This window comes from Aptenodytes forsteri, unplaced genomic scaffold (genome assembly GCF_000699145.1).
Source record: "Aptenodytes forsteri isolate BGI_AS27 unplaced genomic scaffold, ASM69914v1 Scaffold442, whole genome shotgun sequence".
In the NCBI taxonomy this organism is placed as follows: domain Eukaryota; kingdom Metazoa; phylum Chordata; class Aves; order Sphenisciformes; family Spheniscidae; genus Aptenodytes; species Aptenodytes forsteri.
Genome location: NW_008794003.1, coordinates 830693 through 849887, shown reverse-complemented (window position 1 = coordinate 849887; position 19195 = coordinate 830693). Strand labels below are relative to the sequence as shown.

The 19195-nt window shown below is 42.1% G+C and overlaps 1 protein-coding gene across 1 annotated transcript; it reads left to right on the top strand.

Moving 5' to 3' along the window:
- The first annotated feature begins 1460 nt into the window (after positions 1 to 1460).
- CD28 (CD28 molecule) lies at positions 1461 to 12586 on the top strand. Its single transcript, XM_009289435.1, has 4 exons — positions 1461 to 1574; positions 8640 to 8993; positions 9259 to 9377; positions 12331 to 12586. The coding sequence occupies exons 1-4, from the start codon at positions 1520 to 1522 to the stop codon at positions 12469 to 12471; spliced, it is 669 nt and encodes a 222-aa protein (XP_009287710.1). The 5' UTR covers positions 1461 to 1519; the 3' UTR covers positions 12472 to 12586.
- The last annotated feature ends 6609 nt before the right edge of the window (positions 12587 to 19195 follow it).

Below are 19195 nucleotides of genomic sequence, written 5' to 3'. Positions count from 1 at the left end.
GTTGGACTCGATGATCTTAGAGGTCTCTTCCAACCTTAATGATTCTATGATTCTATGATTCTCACTTCAAGTTAAGCTGAGACTATTTCATTGATAACTGCAGGTACACTCATATGACTCAAAAAAGGTTTCAGTATATTTTTCTAGAAACCACAAAAGTGGGCTAAGAAAGAGAGAATCTGACTTTTTTCCTTTTTTATTTTCTAAGTACAAGGGAATTCCAAAACTTTCAGTATTTCAGGCAATTTACACTGATTACAGAACAAAAGAATATTGTTAAAATTCCTAGACTGCAAATGGATATACCAGCTAAAGCTGCTCTTAGATTGCATACATAATTTCTGATCAAACTTGGCCTAAAGACCTCAGATACTAAGGGAAAAGGAAGAAAGTTCATGGCTCTTCATCCCTTTCTACAATAGCCCAATGTTCTTGAAAGTCTTCCTGCTAAACACCTCCCCTTTTCTCTCAAATAAATCACAGATAATGACAGGTATTGATACAGTTAAATATTTCTACTTTGGTGGACAAAAGTAAATAGTTAATAACCAGAGTTCCTCACAGTTATAAATGCCATTAACTGGCTCTCACAATCCTGCTGTTTCAAAGGGAGAGGTGACATTGAGCTTGCAGGGCAAAGAAGAGTGAGCATTTACCAGGTAAGTTGAAGAGAAAAAACTTTAAATAAGACGACCTCTGGTGAAAGCACTGACTGAGAAGTGTGCTTGCTGCATGCTGCCTTTATTTAGATGTCAACTGGATTACAACTGCGCTCATTTACAATGGGATTTTTTTCAAAAAGGGAAGGTGTACCAGATCACGATTTCTTGCACTGTTTGGTCTGCATTTAGGCAGCAAGCAGATGCAGAAAAACAAAAATGAAAAAACCTAGATCATCTACTGCCAAAATATGTCAGCGTTCCCAGGGGCTGGGAAGGCAGGCAGAAGCAAGCCAGCAGGCCAAGAGAGGAAGGTTTCTGCTCCTAGGAGTGAGGAGAGATGGACCTTCCTGAGCACACAACTTCCTGAGGGGCCAGGTTTGGCCACCAGGAACTTGGAAACTGCTGTTTGCTTCTACTGTGATGATGGGAACTGCGTACACCTGGACATACTCTTGGTAAAGAAACAGCGCTGCACCTCTAGGGAAATCCATTCCTCCCTGATAGGAGCAACCCTGCAGAGCCCCAAACACTAGCACACATCTTGCAATACAGGGACGAGAGTCCCTGTTTTGAAAGGCGGGCTTCCACTATCTTTTAGGCGTTACTGAGCTTTGCAGAAGCAACTTCCTAAGGCTAAAGTCATCAAAGAATTTAACTTCCTGTTCAAGCATTGCCATTACAGTGGTTTCACTTGGCTGTGTATCATGTGCTGAGGAGGGAGGAGGAGAGAAGTTGTGTGAGGAACCGAGAGTGCAGCCTGGCCCCACGGGGAAGGAAGGCTGGTGTCGCGGGGCCCTGGGAGACGTGGCAGTGCCTGGAGGGTGTGGGGACAAGGCGCCGGGCCCACCATTAGCACCATGCTTCTGGGGATCCTCGTGATGCTCTGCTTCATCCCCACTGCTGATGTAACAGGTAACAAAACCACCCCACATTTCAATCCTTTCCACTATTTTTCCTCACTTTGATCAACTGGGGGAGAAGGTCTAGCATAGCTTTGAATTAATTTTGAACAAATTATTCTGTGTTTGGAGGAAAGGGGAGAGACAGAGCATGCTGCTAAGACTGCACCTGGATCAACTTGATATAACTAAGAGGCTGATTTTTTTCCTGCCTCAAGTATCCCTCCAAGATAAGACCCAAGAGCTTTCTTTCAATTTGACTTCTCTTTAGATACATTTGGAAATTGCATGCATAGATAGAAGGGGGCTTTGGTCACGTTCCCCCTGGGCTTTACAAATTTTGCTCACAAGTGCCTTCTCTTGGGGGGCTGAGCAGACCTGGTACCAGTGCCTCTCTTGGGGCAGCCTCTCCACCACCCAAATCTCCTGTGCGAAGCTCCAGGTCCCACCATGGCCTGGCTCGGTGTGATGGGCTGCAGAGCTGAGCCCACCCACATCCTCACAGAACTAGCAAATAAAAGGACCAAAAGCAGACTTGCTTACTGAGCTCAAAGATGGGAGGATGGGAATTGCCGAGTTTCTGATTTTTGCATTGTTTAGTAGTTTATTGATACTTGCTAGATACCTAGCTTCTTTCTGAAAAGATCTTCAACAACCAAAAATGTCTATTTGTGATTTTGAAATCCTGAGTCTTAGTGAATCTTTCCGAATCTTCAGTTGTTGTGGCTGAGGGTATTTTGTCTTGGTGTTGTCTTGCTGATGCAGTGTTTGTATGTTCAGAGTTAACACATCTTTCCAAGGGGTACATCAAAATGCAAAGCAAGACAAGTGATGATAGCCTTTGCTAGGATAATCTTGAGACAGACAATTTTTCAAACCAGTGGCCTGTGAACTGTTGTTATTGGGTCTTCTCCAAATATCAGTGTTTTGTATTTTACAGGGAAGTTACAGATAGGAACAAAAATCTGTTTTCCAGTACAAAACTTTTCACATATAGAACATCTTCAAAGAGCTGCTTTTTCTAATATGAGAGATACAATTCAATCTATTTTTTCCTTATTTCTGCCTTATTTTTCTAGAATTCTTTTCCTCAGTGAAGGCATTGTAATTTTTTCATGACACCATGATCTACATTTCTTTAAGAGATCATAGGCTTTTTCTTCCTTGTCCTTTTCCCATGTTTATAATTCTGTGTTTGCAATATCATAATTATTTCCACAGTGGGCCCCTGGGTTGTCAGAGAAGACACTGATTCCAGGAGGGGATAAGTATCAGCAGTGGGTTAACAGTTTTAAAAACATTTCCATGAGGTGTGAACAACTTTTAAGGAACTTCTTTGAATTGCAACAAAATAAAATATAGTGTGTGGTTATCAGACTTGCTTTGCATGAAGAACTTGAGTTTCTCCAATAGCTTCACTGAGACTGTTCAACTACTTAAAGAGAAGCACATGAGGTCATTTGCCTCTCAGGGCTCTCATCTTTTCCCCTTATCTTTTCTCCACCTCTTCTCTTAATTTTGATTGAGATGATTGATCCTTAGTACATGGAAAACATTAAGACAGGTCAAAACCCTGCAGGACTTCCTCAAGCCACAAAGTGTATTATAGGCCTCACGTATTTTGTTTTGGGGAAGAAAACAGAATTTGTGCTGTTCTGCTGTTGTTAGACTGTACCAGTGAGTGCTGCAGGTTGAGTTTGAATCATGGAAAAGGACTTAAAAGATCAGTTTGTTCGTTTCCCTTTTGTAGAAACACTAACGTTTATGAAGTTTGTCCTCCCCCCTTTTTGTTGGCTAAATAATTTCCTTGCTATGGTCTGTCAGAGAGGCAGCTAGATCAAGTTGCCTGTCCTGTGTATTTTGTGAAATAAGTAATATAAGTGGGTTCCCAGTGCAGTGTACCACAAATGACCTCATCTTTTTACTACTCGCATAACCTTCTAGGCTTATGGTCTCTGGGTGTTAAAATCAACCTCTAACCCACTAAGGTTACCAGAATGCAGAAGATGTATAAGGCAAGGTTAGCCGAGATTAGGATGACATCATACCACAAATGACCTCATCTTTTTACTACTCGCATAACCTTCTAGGCTTATGGTCTCTGGGTGTTAAAATCAACCTCTAACCCACTAAGGTTCAGAATGCAGAGAAGATGTATAAGGCAAGGTTAGCCGAGATTAGGATGACATCAACAAATTCTTGTTTAAAAAAAAAAAAAAAATATCACAGACTGACAAGAAAAACCCCTGTGCTCACACTGGTTTGATTAAAGCAAGAGTGTCACCTGGGCTTTATGTAGTACTATGCTCCTTGCAGTACTCGCACCAAAGTAGGGAAGATTAGCAGAAAGCAAGTCTATGACGGCTAGAAGGGGCAGATCCCTCCAGCTGCACATTATACACACAGCTGGGTGACCTAAAACCAAAGTAAAAGAGAAAGACCCTTGTACCTGGGAAAGAAGAGTGAAGATAACTGAACAACAGCCCAGCAGCAGCAAAAATGGAATAGCTTTGTTTATAACATAGCTGTGTGTCTTTCTGTTTGTGGATTAAGTAAACTCCTTTCAAGTTTTTCTCTATCCTCCCTGGGACTTAAGTGGGCCATTTCTTTACTGTGCTTATAGAAAAACCTAACTTATCCCAGATTCCTTGCTCTGGCAAATAGCTCTGTGAAGTCAACTGGCATGGAAAAGAAAGAAAGGAGAGTGCAAAATGTTTTTAGCAGAATATTTTTTCCAATAGCTGATGATGATTCATGGAAAGTTCTGGAAAAAAAAACCCTCAAAATAACTATTTTCCGTACTTTGTCGTCTCTATTTCACTTTCTTGGCAAATAAGAAAGAAAGAAAAAAAAAACCTTCAATGAAGTTTTGCTTGCATCAGGGGTCCATGATTAGAGTCAGTATTTTACCTATATTACATATGGATGGCATTTTTTTTCATGATGCAAGAAAACCTCACATGTGATTATAACAAATGTCTAGCATAACAAATAAGGTATAAAAAAGCTTAACAAACATTTAGAGATCTTACACACCATTGCATATAAATCCTAAAATCCTGAGAAAGTTTGCAGCCTGTGCACACTGACTTAAATGATATTACATTTTTAGAATTCACAGCTTTTTGAAACTGTAGACAATGAGTTTTCATAACTGCCATTTTCTTGGCTGGGTAAGGCCAAGATATAGATATTTATTACTATGCAGCATGACTGAACACAGTTCTAGAAATGGCAATCATAACCCTATTTAGGGGAAAGCATACACTAATGGAAACACATACTAAATGTTTCAGAGTTTCACCATTTTAACAAACCCAAAGTGACACTTATGAGAAAAACTGTCTCTCTGAAGGCAAAAGCAGCCTCAGTCCATGTTTGCTCAGAATGGTCCAGATCCTACTAAGAATATAATCAAATCCTATTCAGATCACAAGTGAAGTAAAGGATGTTTGGCCTTACTCTGTTTTCCCCGTGAAACTAATACACATTTTGGCATGATTAACTTTCTTCAATTCAAAAAAAATCCAAGCCTGGAGGAGGAGGATGACAGCAGGGCCTGTCTAACACACCTGTGGGGTAAGCCTGCCTTGCCCCTGCTGGTATTGCAGCCCAACCAATTCACGTGGTGCTAATTAGTTCCTATAAGTGAAAAACAAAAGATCTCCTTCAATGAATTTAGATTTGAACTAGTAGAGCCACTTTGTGAAAACAGATCTGGGTGCTTAGCGTAAATCATGTAGGAGCAGTCTTCGTTTAATGATCCACAAATAAACTTTTTCCCACCGCTCAGCCACCCTGCATCCCAACATCAGCAGCATGTGGCTGGGTTATCAACACCCAGCCTGCACACCAAGGCAAACAGACCAGACCATAAATCCAAGAGGTGGAAATAAGTTGAAGGAACTTATTTTTTTAGGTGGGTGTATCAAGAGAGACTGTTTGCCAATTAGCACAATATCATGGCAGGGACATAAATAGTCCAAAGCTGTAGTTAAATAGTGGAGCTCAAGGCATGAAGCTATGTACTAAACATCAGGAATTCAGATCAGCTGACAACAGCAAAAGGTGGAGGTAAGTCATTGGGGTCTGCAGATGAGTCTAAATAACATTTGAAGGTGGTCCTTCAGAGATGAGATTTTCAGTGTTCTTTGTCTTTCCTCTGGCCATAGTGAAAATCTCATCAGGCTGAGCAATAACCATCCATTAGTTTTCTGAAAGTACTTGCAGTGAAAAACAGGCAAGCATTTTTCTGAAGTGTAATGCTTCTGCAAGTGTCTGTTCCGGGATGCTTATTTTGGTTGTAAACTCTGAGACACAAAAGGTCTCTTCTGAAGGTGTATTCTGTCCCTGTGACAATCAGGGTTGTAGTGGTGGGCACTACTGCAGTACAAATCAGAAGAATAACTCTGTCTCAAGTGAGACGTGTAGAATTCTGCTGTGCTAAAGGTAGAACAATTCTACCGCAGACTTGCACATTGCCACTTAGGCCAAAGATCAATTTGCTGGCCAACAAAAATATGATCAAATACCTTGTCTAAAGGGGTGGAATCCAAACCTCACCCCTTACTAGAATGCCTTATAAGCCTATGCAAGAGCTTGTGTCGGAAAATGCTGATTCAATGAAACTGAAATGTTTTGCTGAAATGTCTTCATTTCGATGAAAATTCGCCACAGGCAGCACCTCGAGCAGAAACTTGCTTTGTCTGTTATTAATCTGCCGCTCAGTTCCAGGATTCCAAGATCTGTGTCTCTTTCTGCTGGAAAGCCTGGAAATGCTCATCCTTCATCAAAACAAAAAATTTCACAGTGTTTGGGTTCCCTGCAAACATGGGATTTCAGAGCTGTGACAAGCTCTGCTTCACCCTTTGAACAAAGAGTCACAAGGAGGATGGACTACAATCTTTCTTTGCTAAAGACAAGGCAGTAGAGCCCTGGGCAGTGTGCCTAGGTGGCCAAGAAGGCCAATGGCATCCTGGCCTGTATCAGAAATAGTGTGGCCAGCAGGAGTAGGGAAGTGATCATGCCCCTGTACTCGGCACTGGTGAGGCTGCACCTCAAACACTGTGTTCAGTTTTGGGCCCCTCACTACAAGAAGGACATCGAGGTGCTGGAGCGTGTCCAGAGAAGGGCAACGAGGCTGGTGAGGGGTCTGGAGAACAAGTCTTATGAGGAGCGGCTGAGGGAACTGGGGTTGTTTAGCCTGGAGAAAAGGAGGCTGAGGAGAGACCTCATCGCTCTCTACAACTACCTGAAAGGAGGTTGTAGCAAGGGGGGTGTCGGTCTCTTCTCCCAAGTAACAAGCGATAGGACAAGAGGAAATGGCCTCAAGTTGCGCCAGGGGAGGTTTAGATTGGACGTGAGGAAAAATGTCTTTACTGAAAGAGTGGTTAAACATTGGAACAGGCTGCCCAGGGAAGTGGTTGAGTCACCATCCCTGGAAGTATTTAAAAGACGTGTAGATGAGGTGCTTAGGGACATGGTTTAGTGGGCATGGTGGTGTTGGGTTGCCAGTTGGACTTGATGATCTTAGAGGTCTTTTCCAACCTTAATGATTCTATGATTCCCTGCCTCACGTCTTCCTGCTCTCATGAGAAGAAAGGGCTGGTAAACAAGACTTTCAGTCAGAAAATGAACAGCTTCAGCAGTTTCATGGGTTGGGCTGGTAACTGGAGAACCTGCTAGCCATGGGTTGTTTTTACTGCCCACACCCTACCACTAGTCCTGGCCATCTCATGCATCTCTTTTGTGTTTACTTTACCCCCTGGATCATGTTCATCCCAAAGGAGCAGCCTACTCAAGAGGTTGGGGTACTTCATCTTCTTGTGCAGGTGTGAACACACCAGATGTAGCCATTTGGTCCTAAATACCATTAAACACTGTGAAATACTTGTTTTCTGGGCATTCTGGATCTGGCCTCCTTCCCACTCCATTTCCCTTACTAGACTTTAAGTCTTGTCACGTGGATTAAGTAGAAAGAATATAGGTTTTGCAGAAGATTTTGAGGACAAGAGATATGATTGTCATTCTCACAACCACAGCAATTCTCAGGGATCTATAAAAGGCTACTCATATGAGTTGAGCTTGCATGAAGACTTAGGCAGTCATATACACACACAAAAGGGCTGTCCTTAGTTCTGGCAAGTTCCTAGCTTAAAAGCTAAAACTCCCTTCCTCTTACTTATGGGTCATCATTCGAAAAGTAGGGCCTCATTTGTACAGGATGATTTTTCTTGGAAGAAGTTGTCTTTCTGCATAGTCCTTGCAGTGTTTCATTGTTTGGCAGATGGTAGCACAGAGGTCTAAATGTCAGAAAACATTTCCTGTTTATGTATCAGTCCGGTCAATTCAAATTGAATTATACCCTCATGTGACCTTTTTTTGCAGGCCATTCAAGTGCTAAGTGCCAATGCAATGTCAAATTAGTCAGCTCCTGAATCCTTTGAGAGATTAAGAATCTACTACAGCTGCTAGCTAGAGAAATTACTTATTTTACATTAAAATGATAGCAGTTCATGCTTTTAGTGCTCATTGTCCAAGGTCCAAACCCTTGAAATGGTTCAGCAAATTCCACCTGCAAACTCTTCAAGTCTGTCCTTGGATTAAAAAGAAAATGTATAAATAATACTCTCTTATCTGACTGCTAAACTAAGCATTTAATTCACAGTATTTTCACTCCATAATGTTCCCTGGGAAACTGCTTGCTAAGGAAAGGATAGACTAAGGTGGCCTTATATATACACACACATAGAGTAGCTTTCTGAGCCCTGATGTTAAATCTTAATCACATGGGCCACTTTCTGTACTAGTGTTCTGACTCTGAAGAAAAACACTTTTGACCTCACAGTCTCCCCTAGTGACTATGTAATTATTTATATAGAGGGGGATTGCTGCAACTTGAGCTCCTGTGAGAAACTGCTTCTGCAGCTTGGTGGTTACATACTCCCTAGTAGGGAGTGTCAGCAGGGGAGAGGAGATATGGAGAAGGGTTGCATGGGAGGATGTGTGGTTCTGAAGTCTCATACTGTATTTTATAAACAAGTGTTTTTCTCACTTTCTCCCCTCCCCCCCCCCTCAGAAAACAAGATTTTAGTGGCTCAGCGTCCTTTGCTCATTGTAGCTAACAAAACTGCAACTCTAGTCTGCAACTACACATACAATGGAACAGGGAAGGAATTTCGAGCTTCGCTGCACAAAGGAACAGACAGTGCAGTTGAAGTTTGCTTTATTTCATGGAACACAACCAAAATTAGCAGTAATTCAAACAAAGAATTCAACTGCCAGGGGATTCATGATAAAGACAAAGTCATCTTCAATCTTTGGAATATGAGTGCCAGCCAAACTGACATCTACTTCTGCAAAATTGAGGCCATGTATCCACCCCCATATGTCTACAATGAGAAGAGCAACGGGACTGTCATTCACGTGAAAGGTAAGATGGGAAGTCTCTGTAGGCCAGTATCCTCCTTATACACACTCCCTACATGATGGCTTGAGGCAATTTGTTTCCTTAAAAAAAAAAAAAAAAAAAAAATTGGGTTGCCTGGTAAAACTACATTCCTGCTCCTGATGTCCTGAAGAAGACATCTTAAAATGATGATTAATACAAATGGTGCATTGGAACAAGGAGTAAATAAGCAGAGATTGAGGGTTTTGCTTTCATGTACTTAAAGTTTTCTTTGTTCTTTTCCTTAAAGAGACACCCATCCAAACACAAGAGCCTCAGTCTGCAATTCCTTTGTGGATTATGGTCACAGTGACTGGAGTTCTTGCTTTCTACAGTATGCTGATAACTGCAGTTTTTATTAGCTACTGGGTAAGAAACTACTATTTTCCTTTTCTCTATACGCTTTTTGTCCCTAGTTCATTACTCAGGCTATACTTGCCATGTTTACCACAAACTCACTGATAGCCCTCGCTTCAGGATCACAGTGCTTCTTGACCCCAGCTATATATGCACACCCATGCTATGCCCCAAAAGAGCTGAAACACTAGATGCTCTCCAGGTGGGCAGTCAGGCCTCTGTGGTAGAGTGCTAAAGCAAATAGTAATGCCATAGTGTTGGCAGCGCCCTGCACACCCGCAATACTGGGACACTGCCTCTAGCTCTGCCAATTGTCCCTGTCAGGGAAATCGAGCACTACAAGCATTCCTGGCAAAATCCTTTGAGACTATACTGACAGAAGGAGCTCACCTACAGTAAAACAATCTTTATGGAACCCTCAGTTGGCCAAGAGCATCTGCACCGATGTCTTGTGACTATGCAGCAATTCCCTTGAGTACCCGCTATTTCTGGCAGCTTGACTGCAAGGGAATAGGAGCACCGGGATCTCAGTAGTCCCTCGTCTGCCTCTGTACATTAACCCTAAGAAAGCTGAGACAGTCTTATGGCTCATTATTTTTGCTTTCTGATCTCTCTCTGGAGAGTTGGCTGGCCCAGGTCACATCCAGTTCTGCCTGCTGGAGTAAAGAGAGAGTGAGGTGTGATGCAAAGGCAGCAGCAGGACATCTTCCTAGACAAGTCTTAGGATTGTGATCTCCCAGAGCTGATTTACACTACTTACTCCATGTGGGAAAGACTTGAACAATGATCGTAGAGAGCTCTGTTCCTTGCACTCTGCCTTTCCCCTGTATCTTTGTCATTAAATAGCAATTTTCAACACATTACAAGGTAGCCTGTATAAAGAGCCCAGAGTCCCTGACAGGTTAAATGTTGTATGTATACAGAAAGCAACTCTCACTGCTAGCTGAAGCTTGAGGTCTGTTAAGTGTTTCACAAAAACACACTTGCTCAATATATAGCTATTTCTAATGGAAAACAATCAAATGGGGCATTGCCATAGGAAAACGCAAAGGCAGGTTAAGTGGTCTTTCTTTGTGCCTTATTGTAGAGGCTGACTCCTAAGAGAGCTGAGAGGATTACAGCAAACAGCTGCTTGTGTTACAGTGCTGTGCTACAGTGGCTGTGCCCTGATGAGATACTGTAGCTTCAAATCCATCATTTACAATCTGAACCATTTTCTCTCTGCTATACTTGTTTGGTACCTAACAGCTATGCACTTTGCTACTAACATGTCTGCCCCCACAAAGAGTGGCAAGGCTGCATTGCAATGTGTGCTGTTTGCTGCATCAGTTTTTACCTGCTGTTATCGCTGCTGGTGGTATGCTCCTGATAATATGTACTCTGACTGTGGATGTGTTTAGAGTGTTGCTGAATGTAAATACAGTTGCCTAGAAGACATTGCAAATTGTAAAAAAAGGTCCTAAAATATGATACTTGGCAGCCATGGCAAGCCTGTTTCACTTGAGTTCCTGAAAGCAGCTAAAGATTTGTCTATTTTTGTACAGTTCTGCCTTCCCTGGAAGAAAACTGCTTTTCTCTCTAAAAGTAGCAGTCTTTGATCCTGTAACAGTCCAGCACTCACTCATGCTAGCAAAATGTCTTTCTCCCATGCAAAGTTATCTCTTTGGTGAATTAAAAATCCTATATTATGGAGATGAACACATACAGGGAAAGCTTTTGTATCTAATGATTTACATGCATCGACTGTATTGCATGGCTTAAGCAGTATGTAACTTACATTCAACACCTTGCATATATATAACATTAATATAAAAAAGCTTAAAATGTTTCATAGTAACTGCCCCACTCTGCATGTACAGCATAATTTAGCCATCAGATTTTCTAATGCAAACTTCCTCCAATTCCACAGCATCACAAATATATTGCAGCATATGCAAATATTTATGTATATAGGAAGGAAACATCAGTGAAAAGGAGATTGCAAAAGAAGGTATGATCAGCATTAATGAAAAAGCATGGAAGCACTTTACCTAGCCCCTGATCAATAAAGCCTAAAGCTATGCAAAAACACCAACCTTGCGCACAGCCTGCAGCAGTCAGAGGTTCAAATGCTGCTGTAGCCACAAACTTCCTCTATGATTATAGGCAAATTATTTCACCTGTCTTCTGCTACTCTTATTTCTGAAAGAGATGGTGCCTCCCTTTTCTCACAGGGGCATCATAAGGCAGGAATTCAACAGTGCAAATGAGATTTTTGAGGCCCAGATAATGAGATGGATTAACATCAGCTCTGATTCTTTTGCCCCTTGAAGGAAAGCTCAGAACAAGATATACATTGTGTGTTACTGCTGTAAATGGTAGGCAAACCATGATACACATAGCCTGGGCTGATTTTTCCTGCTCTTACTCTGTTTGAGTTAAGCTAATTTCTTTTTTCTTCCTAATAAATGAGGACAGCCTTCACTGCTCAGACTGTATTGCTTCTGCTGAGTCATCCCACAGCTGAGAATTGATGGTGAGAGGCATCAGTTTGTATCCTTGGTTTGCAGCATTCCTTTAACTGGAGAACTAACACTGTAAATCTCTCAGCAGATAAGCTGGAGACTTACATTCGGCTTGGGCAAATTCCATAGATTATTTTATGAGAACATGTGTTCTAATTCTTCTGTAACTGTATTTAAACCTGAGGCTGCCTTATAAATATGCCTGTTTCCCTGAACCAGGACATATGGTCAGAACTGTCAGCAGTTAATATGGGAGTTGGGTGAGACAATTTGCTAATTCAAAGAAGGAAAAATTAATCAAATCCATTATTAACTTGTCTCAGGTCTTATTAACAGTCAAAACCCCTCTGCTCAAAGGATCCCTGTTCCCTTTCTTCTTCTGCCTTTTCAAATGTTCACCCCAGGTTGCACAGACTAATTGCAGAAATGTTTTCAAACTTCTCTTCCCCCTTCTCCCACAGCAAAAATCCAAAAAGAATATGTACCATCAGAGTGACTACATGAACATGACTCCCCGGCATCCACCGTACCAGAAGAACAAAGGTTACCCATCCTATGCGCCAACACGAGACTACACTGCATATCGGTCCTGGCAGCCGTGATACCCACCAGCTGACCCACCAGCAGCCTCGTGTGCTTCTAGGCAGCCACTTGCTCTTGGATATGGAAGGACAGCCTCTCATTTTCTCATCATGTCTGTCATTATTAGTCATGGATACCTACACCATAGCAAGTATTGGCTAAACTTTGATATAATATACTAAAAGAAAAAACAAACAAACATAAAAAGGGGGGAAAAAGTAAAATAGGATTGTTCTCCCTGACAGCTGAAAATGAGATACAACTTGTGTTGAGGGTTGTCAGTGGGTAAGAGAGAAAGATGGCATCAGACCTCGGAGCTGGTCTCCTCCTAACACTTGTGGTTTTGCTCAGCTGTTGGGAGAACCAGAACTTCTGACCAATCCCAATAACTGCTGCCTTAGATAAACCCCTTAATTTCCTTTCCTGTATGTCTAATCCTCAGAAACCCTTGTTGCTGTCAAATATGGCAAATTGTGGAAAAAAAAAATCTTTTCTTCCCTACAAGACCAGGGCACAGTTTGAAGTTCAAAACACATGCTTGAAAGAAAGAAGGAAAAGTCAGCCAGAAGGCGTCCAAGCTATTAGGCTACGGCACAAATGGGCCGGCAGGACAAATCAAGCTGACAGAAAACTACTAAACCTTCAACATGTGAGTCCTTAGGTTGGACACTTTGTAAATGTTCATAAGGCCATTTGAAGTCATGACCAAACAACTCTACAGAGTGAGAAAGTAATCAACCTGAAGACAAAATGAAGACAAGCAGGAGAGGAGGAAATATCTGTTGTCGTCATGAAGAACCCCATTTCTGTTTTGTTTGCCTCCTACAGCGAGGGAACACAAAGTTATATGGGAAACATTAGAAGATACAGAGGTCAGATTTTGAGGAGAGCTTTACTTTCATTTTTGAATTTTTGTTTCTATCCAAAAGGCATTCTGCTGAGTCCTCCTGCAAATTCATGCACATCTGGCACCTAGGTTGTACCAGAGCTCTTTCGAAAATCTAGGCCCAGTTATGAGCAACTAAAGATCACTTGAATTTTTTTCCCATAAGCACCCACTTTTTAAGGTGTGAGAGGATCCTTCGTTCCCACCATTGTGAATTGGACCTGCAAGTGCTCAGCTACCTGCAGGGACTGCTCTGGGCACTTTGATGAACTTTGTGTTGACTGGAGGTTACCTTTCTATCTAAAGCTGTTCTTCAGGAATGTTCCATGCTGGAGTAGGACAAAGTCTTCAGCAAAACCTGCTTCATTCATTCAATTAAGCATGTTTACATTAACAAGACATCCTAAACTGTAATTGGGGTTGTCTTGGCATAAAATCCCTTTTCATACTGAGGAGACAAGGTGCATTTTATAACGACTACTGAATAAACAATTAAATGAAAAATAAATCCATATTCCCGCCTTGAAATAAAATTGGGATTGTACAACATTTACTTTCCTCCAAATTGGGATAAGAAGATTCTTTCTCTCTTTGAGGGGACATGACAAAAGTAGAGATGTGGAAGTGTAGCAACAATCTGCTTTGACATCTTAACCCAAGAAAAAAACTTTGGCAGTTCCAAATTGGAAGTTTTACTTGAGTTTGCTGACTGGGCCCCAAACCATTTGTTCTGAGTCATATCGCTACGAACCATGTTCCTGGGGGGTGCTGTGCCACCTCTGAGCAGCGGTGAGGTGCCTGCTGTCCCCCCAGCCAGGCACAGCTCTGCCAGGGCAGGGTGCAGAGCCCACAATGGCAATGGCAAGCGAGGCCCAAGCGCCCACTGCCATGAGGCAGTGCTGTGCATTTGGCATGGGATGGCTGTCTTGGACCCAGCAGGCCCCGAGAGCGTTGCTCTGGATCAGTTCAGCAAACCCAAAAGCTTATGACTGGGTTGAAGAACTTCAAAACAAAGTATTTTTATTTATTTCTTCTCCTTTCCCCTCACCACATGCACAAACCCCCCAAGGCTGGCATTTTTCCACATACATTTTTTACTCTGTTTTCCTGAAAAGCCCCTTATTCCGCCTTTGTACAACAGCCAAGGCAGCAAGGAGCATGTGCAGGGGGCGGAGAGGAGGGAGCCAGGCAGGACCCATGGCAGTCCCTGCATGGTCCCAGCTTGGCCCTCCTTGCTGGCACTGACTGGGGGGATGCTAACACCTTGCCACCTCCCTCCCCACTTAGAGGAGAAAAGTGGATGATCCTGTGCCAGGGGCATCCAGCCACTCCTGGCAGAGAGCAGCAGGCTGGGCACAGTCCTCCGTCAGGGTACAGCACTGTCTCGCCATGCTCCATGCCATCTACCAGTGTTGTCATTCTATAACACAACATTAACAAGTGCTCTGATTACAATGTGCTCTGAAAAATCTCATCTTCTAGTGCAAATGTAAGGTGAGATGGCAAATGCATATCAAAAGCATAAAACAGGGTATATGTTCTTTGTTTAAACTGCATATATATATGTATTTATAGATGTATCTATTTCATTATATCTATATTCCTTAGAGTTTTATTATACTTTTTGCAATCTCCTTTTAAAATTATTAAATAGACACAGTAAATTAAATCCTGAATAAATGCATTAGGCCTGAGGCTAGTAGAGGAAAGTATTACTTTCTAAAGCAAATGTTGGTATAATTTTCTTTCCTTCCCCTAACACTTTTGTAATTTCCATATTTAAAACATACTGATAGCTCCCAGGACATGATACTGGAAAGTAAGTCCTGGAACATCTGGAACAAGAATTAATTCATTTGACTGACCAAAAAGAAAGGGAGATACAGGGAAACATCCTAAACATATAACAAAAAAAATGAGGAGAGCCAGGACAGGAGAGGCCCCAGCACTGTGTTAAAATGGACATCGCCGTTATATTAAAGCACTGTAGGGACACAAATTACAGACTGTTGGAAATGAGAGACCAGTAAATACCTTTTATCCACCACTGTAAGGGACTAAAAGAAAGTGTTTGCAGAGAGGCAAGCCAGTTAAGCCTGGAGTCTGGCTCTGCATATGTGGATTAGCATATACGACAAACAGAGCAAACCTAATTTATTCCATCTGGTCTTAGGCAATGCATAACATGCCAGGACAGCCCTGGCCCTCCCTGGCTCGGCCTTAGGGGTCTATATGCTGTTTACAGGATGATGTAAAGAGAAACCTCCCTCTGTTGCTGCTCCAAACTTGGAAACTGGCCCTCATGGAGGGCAGAAAGAGATCAATAGGGTTTTCTGCCTTGCACACAGGTCTTAATTTAAAAGCAAATATAATCCTGCCAAACAGTGATTTAATTTTTCATCCTCCTTTCCCCCACTTTTGGATCTCAGTGTCAAATGAACATCTGATCTGCAGTCATCATATCTGAACGGCAATCAACGTATGTTGCAAGGGGTCAACCAAGGGTTGTGCAGCTCCAGCCCCCTGCATGCTGATTCCTGTTCTGCACATCTCCACAGCACGAAACAACAGCCTGGCTCCTCTATCCTTCCAGGAACCAAGCCCCTAGGAGACAAATGCCGAGGAGGTAGCCTGTGCTATCTTTGCAGTATCTTGAACCTTAACCATTGGGGTTGTCAGGTTTACTAAAGCCAAAAGTCTCGGACATTCCTTCTAGTTTGAATCCCCCAAATTCCAATATCCTCCTCCTGTATCATCATTTCATAATGCTTCTTCTTTCTTCTGCAGCTATAAACATGAACCCTGCATGTCTGTCAAACAATATCACATCTTCCTTCTTTGCATATCATCTCTTTTACTTTCATTTCTATGCCAGACTCAGCAGTTCAGGAACCCATCCAATTTGTTAATCTCTAACACCATTGTGCAGCCTTCCACATGTACCCCTGACTAGTTACTTGCTTCACAAAGACTGTCTTGTATGCCACATTCCTCTTCAGTTTAGGGTAAGGAGTTGCCATTGGAGATTGGAGCTATATGGTGATTGGATAGGTACTTGTTTTCTGTTTGAAGGATTTGGGGTCTTTCATCCCTTGGATTTTTCCCATCATCTTCAGAGTTTCAGTTGTGCCAAACAACCACGTGGGAATCCCACACACCACGTGCTTCCCACAGTGCATTTAATTTCTGCACGTTTCATTTCCTGTGCATAGCAGGCTTTTGGCTATTGCCAAGTTCATTATGCCTGCAGACATGCCCTGACAGCAGAAGCAACTCTGGCTACTGATGATGTGTTTGATACTAATAAATAACATGGTACAAGAAGCTTGAGCTTTAGGAGTACACAAGCAAACGCTTCAGTGCTAAAGATCAAATCTTTCCGCTTTCAGCAAGTCTTTTGCTGTGTGACTGGAAAATATTTTATTCAAGATGAATCACAGACCAAGACCTAATTTTGTTAGTCACTCACACTAACCAGAAAACAGGTTAGGGTAATGAGTACAACATCAGCTTTGTTAAGGTCCAATAAAGAGTGGGAAAGGCTGAAAACAGCACTAGGCAGTAATTTGTAGCCAAAGTCAGTGTCTGTGAGAGGGAAACATTACTAGCTGCTTATCTTGATGCAAATGGATTGTTCTTCACAATTAGGTGCTTTTGTTAGAGCATCTACAGTATGTTACTATTCCAGCCTCAAGGGCATGCAGATAGTCTGATGTGGCCAATTTGGCTGACAAAGTATTAGGAGGCTGCCAATTTAATACAAACCCATTTGCAAAGAGACAAAAAGTTGAATGGTCTCAAACTCATGGTGGGTTGTTTTTTTTGTTTGTTGCCAAGTTCATTATGCCTGCAGACATGCCCTGACAGCAGAAGCAACTCTGGCTACTGATGATGTGTTTGATACTAATAAATAACATGGTACAAGAAGCTTGAGCTTTAGGAGTACACAAGCAAACGCTTCAGTGCTAAAGATCAAATCTTTCCGCTTTCAGCAAGTCTTTTGCTGTGTGACTGGAAAATATTTTATTCAAGATGAATCACAGACCAAGACCTAATTTTGTTAGTCACTCACACTAACCAGAAAACAGGTTAGGGTAATGAGTACAACATCAGCTTTGTTAAGGTCCAATAAAGAGTGGGAAAGGCTGAAAACAGCACTAGGCAGTAATTTGTAGCCAAAGTCAGTGTCTGTGAGAGGGAAACATTACTAGCTGCTTATCTTGATGCAAATGGATTGTTCTTCACAATTAGGTGCTTTTGTTAGAGCATCTACAGTATGTTACTATTCCAGCCTCAAGGGCATGCAGATAGTCTGATGTGGCCAATTTGGCTGACAAAGTATTAGGAGGCTGCCAATTTAATACAAACCCATTTGCAAAGAGACAAAAAGTTGAATGGTCTCAAACTCATGGTGGGTTGTTTTTTTTTGTTTGTTTGTTTTTTTTACTGGATCTCCAGGATCAAGGCACCAGTTCTTACTTTTTCTCCTTTTTTTGTTAATAAAAACAAAATGTAACTTTATTTTCAGGACCCATAAACTTACCAGGAGCACTTCAGTTTTGGGGAGCTGGCTCCGTCTCATTCATCTGACCATTGAAACGACCAGGAATTTTCAAATGCCACAGTTTTCCTAGCCATTATATCATTATGTGGCCACATCATTCCTTTTCCTCACTGGCTTTTTATTCCTTCAAGGGAACTATTCTGGATCAGGTTGAAGTGTTCTCATGGGCTGGAACAACTCTAGTTTTTCAGTCAGGAAAGATTACTCCCTAACCAGCAACAACAAAGACGCAGACAAGCAATTTGTAACACTACAGTTCTGTGGAAATTAACATAGTGGTTTCAATCTGGTAGGAGGATCAAATGGCCTTTTTACAAAATCCTTTTGCTCTAAAATAAAGAAGCTTAAGAAATTACATACTAAAGTACCTTAAACGAAAAGAGATCAGGTTGCAAAATTAAGAAATCAAAGGCAGGAAATGCCAGAAGGAAGCTTTCCTATCCAGCCTCTCTTCTGCCCCCTTGTGTGACCAGAGTGGCTCTTTAATTACAGTTGCGTTTTTTTCCCTGGGACTTTGCCTTCTAATCTGAGCATACACTGCTAAGAGATGCTGGTCCACTCCCTTGCAGCAAGTGCAGGGCTGCAGTAAGAGGCTCCAGGTATAGTCAGAGTAGGCACTCAGTTGGCGACGCTGCAGGTACAGAGTCCGAGTGACATCTCAAGCCCCTCATAAGGAGGGCTGTAGCAGGATACAACCATCAGTCAGGCTAACTTAGATAATAGCTAAGTTAATGCCCGACAGCCTTGTCAGTGCCCCATTAAATTAGATCACTCTGTTGTGAGTCAGAATGAACTAATTTTCCTGCTATTCTTGCTGCCTGTGACAGCCCTTGGGCTACTTTAATCTTCAAACACAAGTGGTCAAGACGAGAGCTGATTTTTTTTTCTCATGAAAATGATGAAGGAGGATGCTTGCGTTTCTTCCTGGGCTTCTCAGCCTTCCCTAGCCAAATCAAAACTGGCTGGAGAAAGGAAATTGTTTCTCTGTTTGCATAGCTCATCAGCTCCTGATGCACAGGGACAGAGGCTGAAGTCCAGGGCGGAATGTTGCCTTTGGGAGCATTAACGCGTGTGGCTCTTTCTCTCATTAGCAGAACGCTGAAGTAACGCCAATGTTTTATCTTAACAACAACAAGAAAGTATGAGACTATGAAGATACAGAATTGGACAGCAAGGGAATAACCTTTCTCCCTGCTGCAGACACACAAAGTTGACACTACTTTCAAGCACAGCCCTGTGATGGAGCAATCCACCACTAAGGATGGAAGAAGCAAAAGGGGTTAAAGGAGAAACC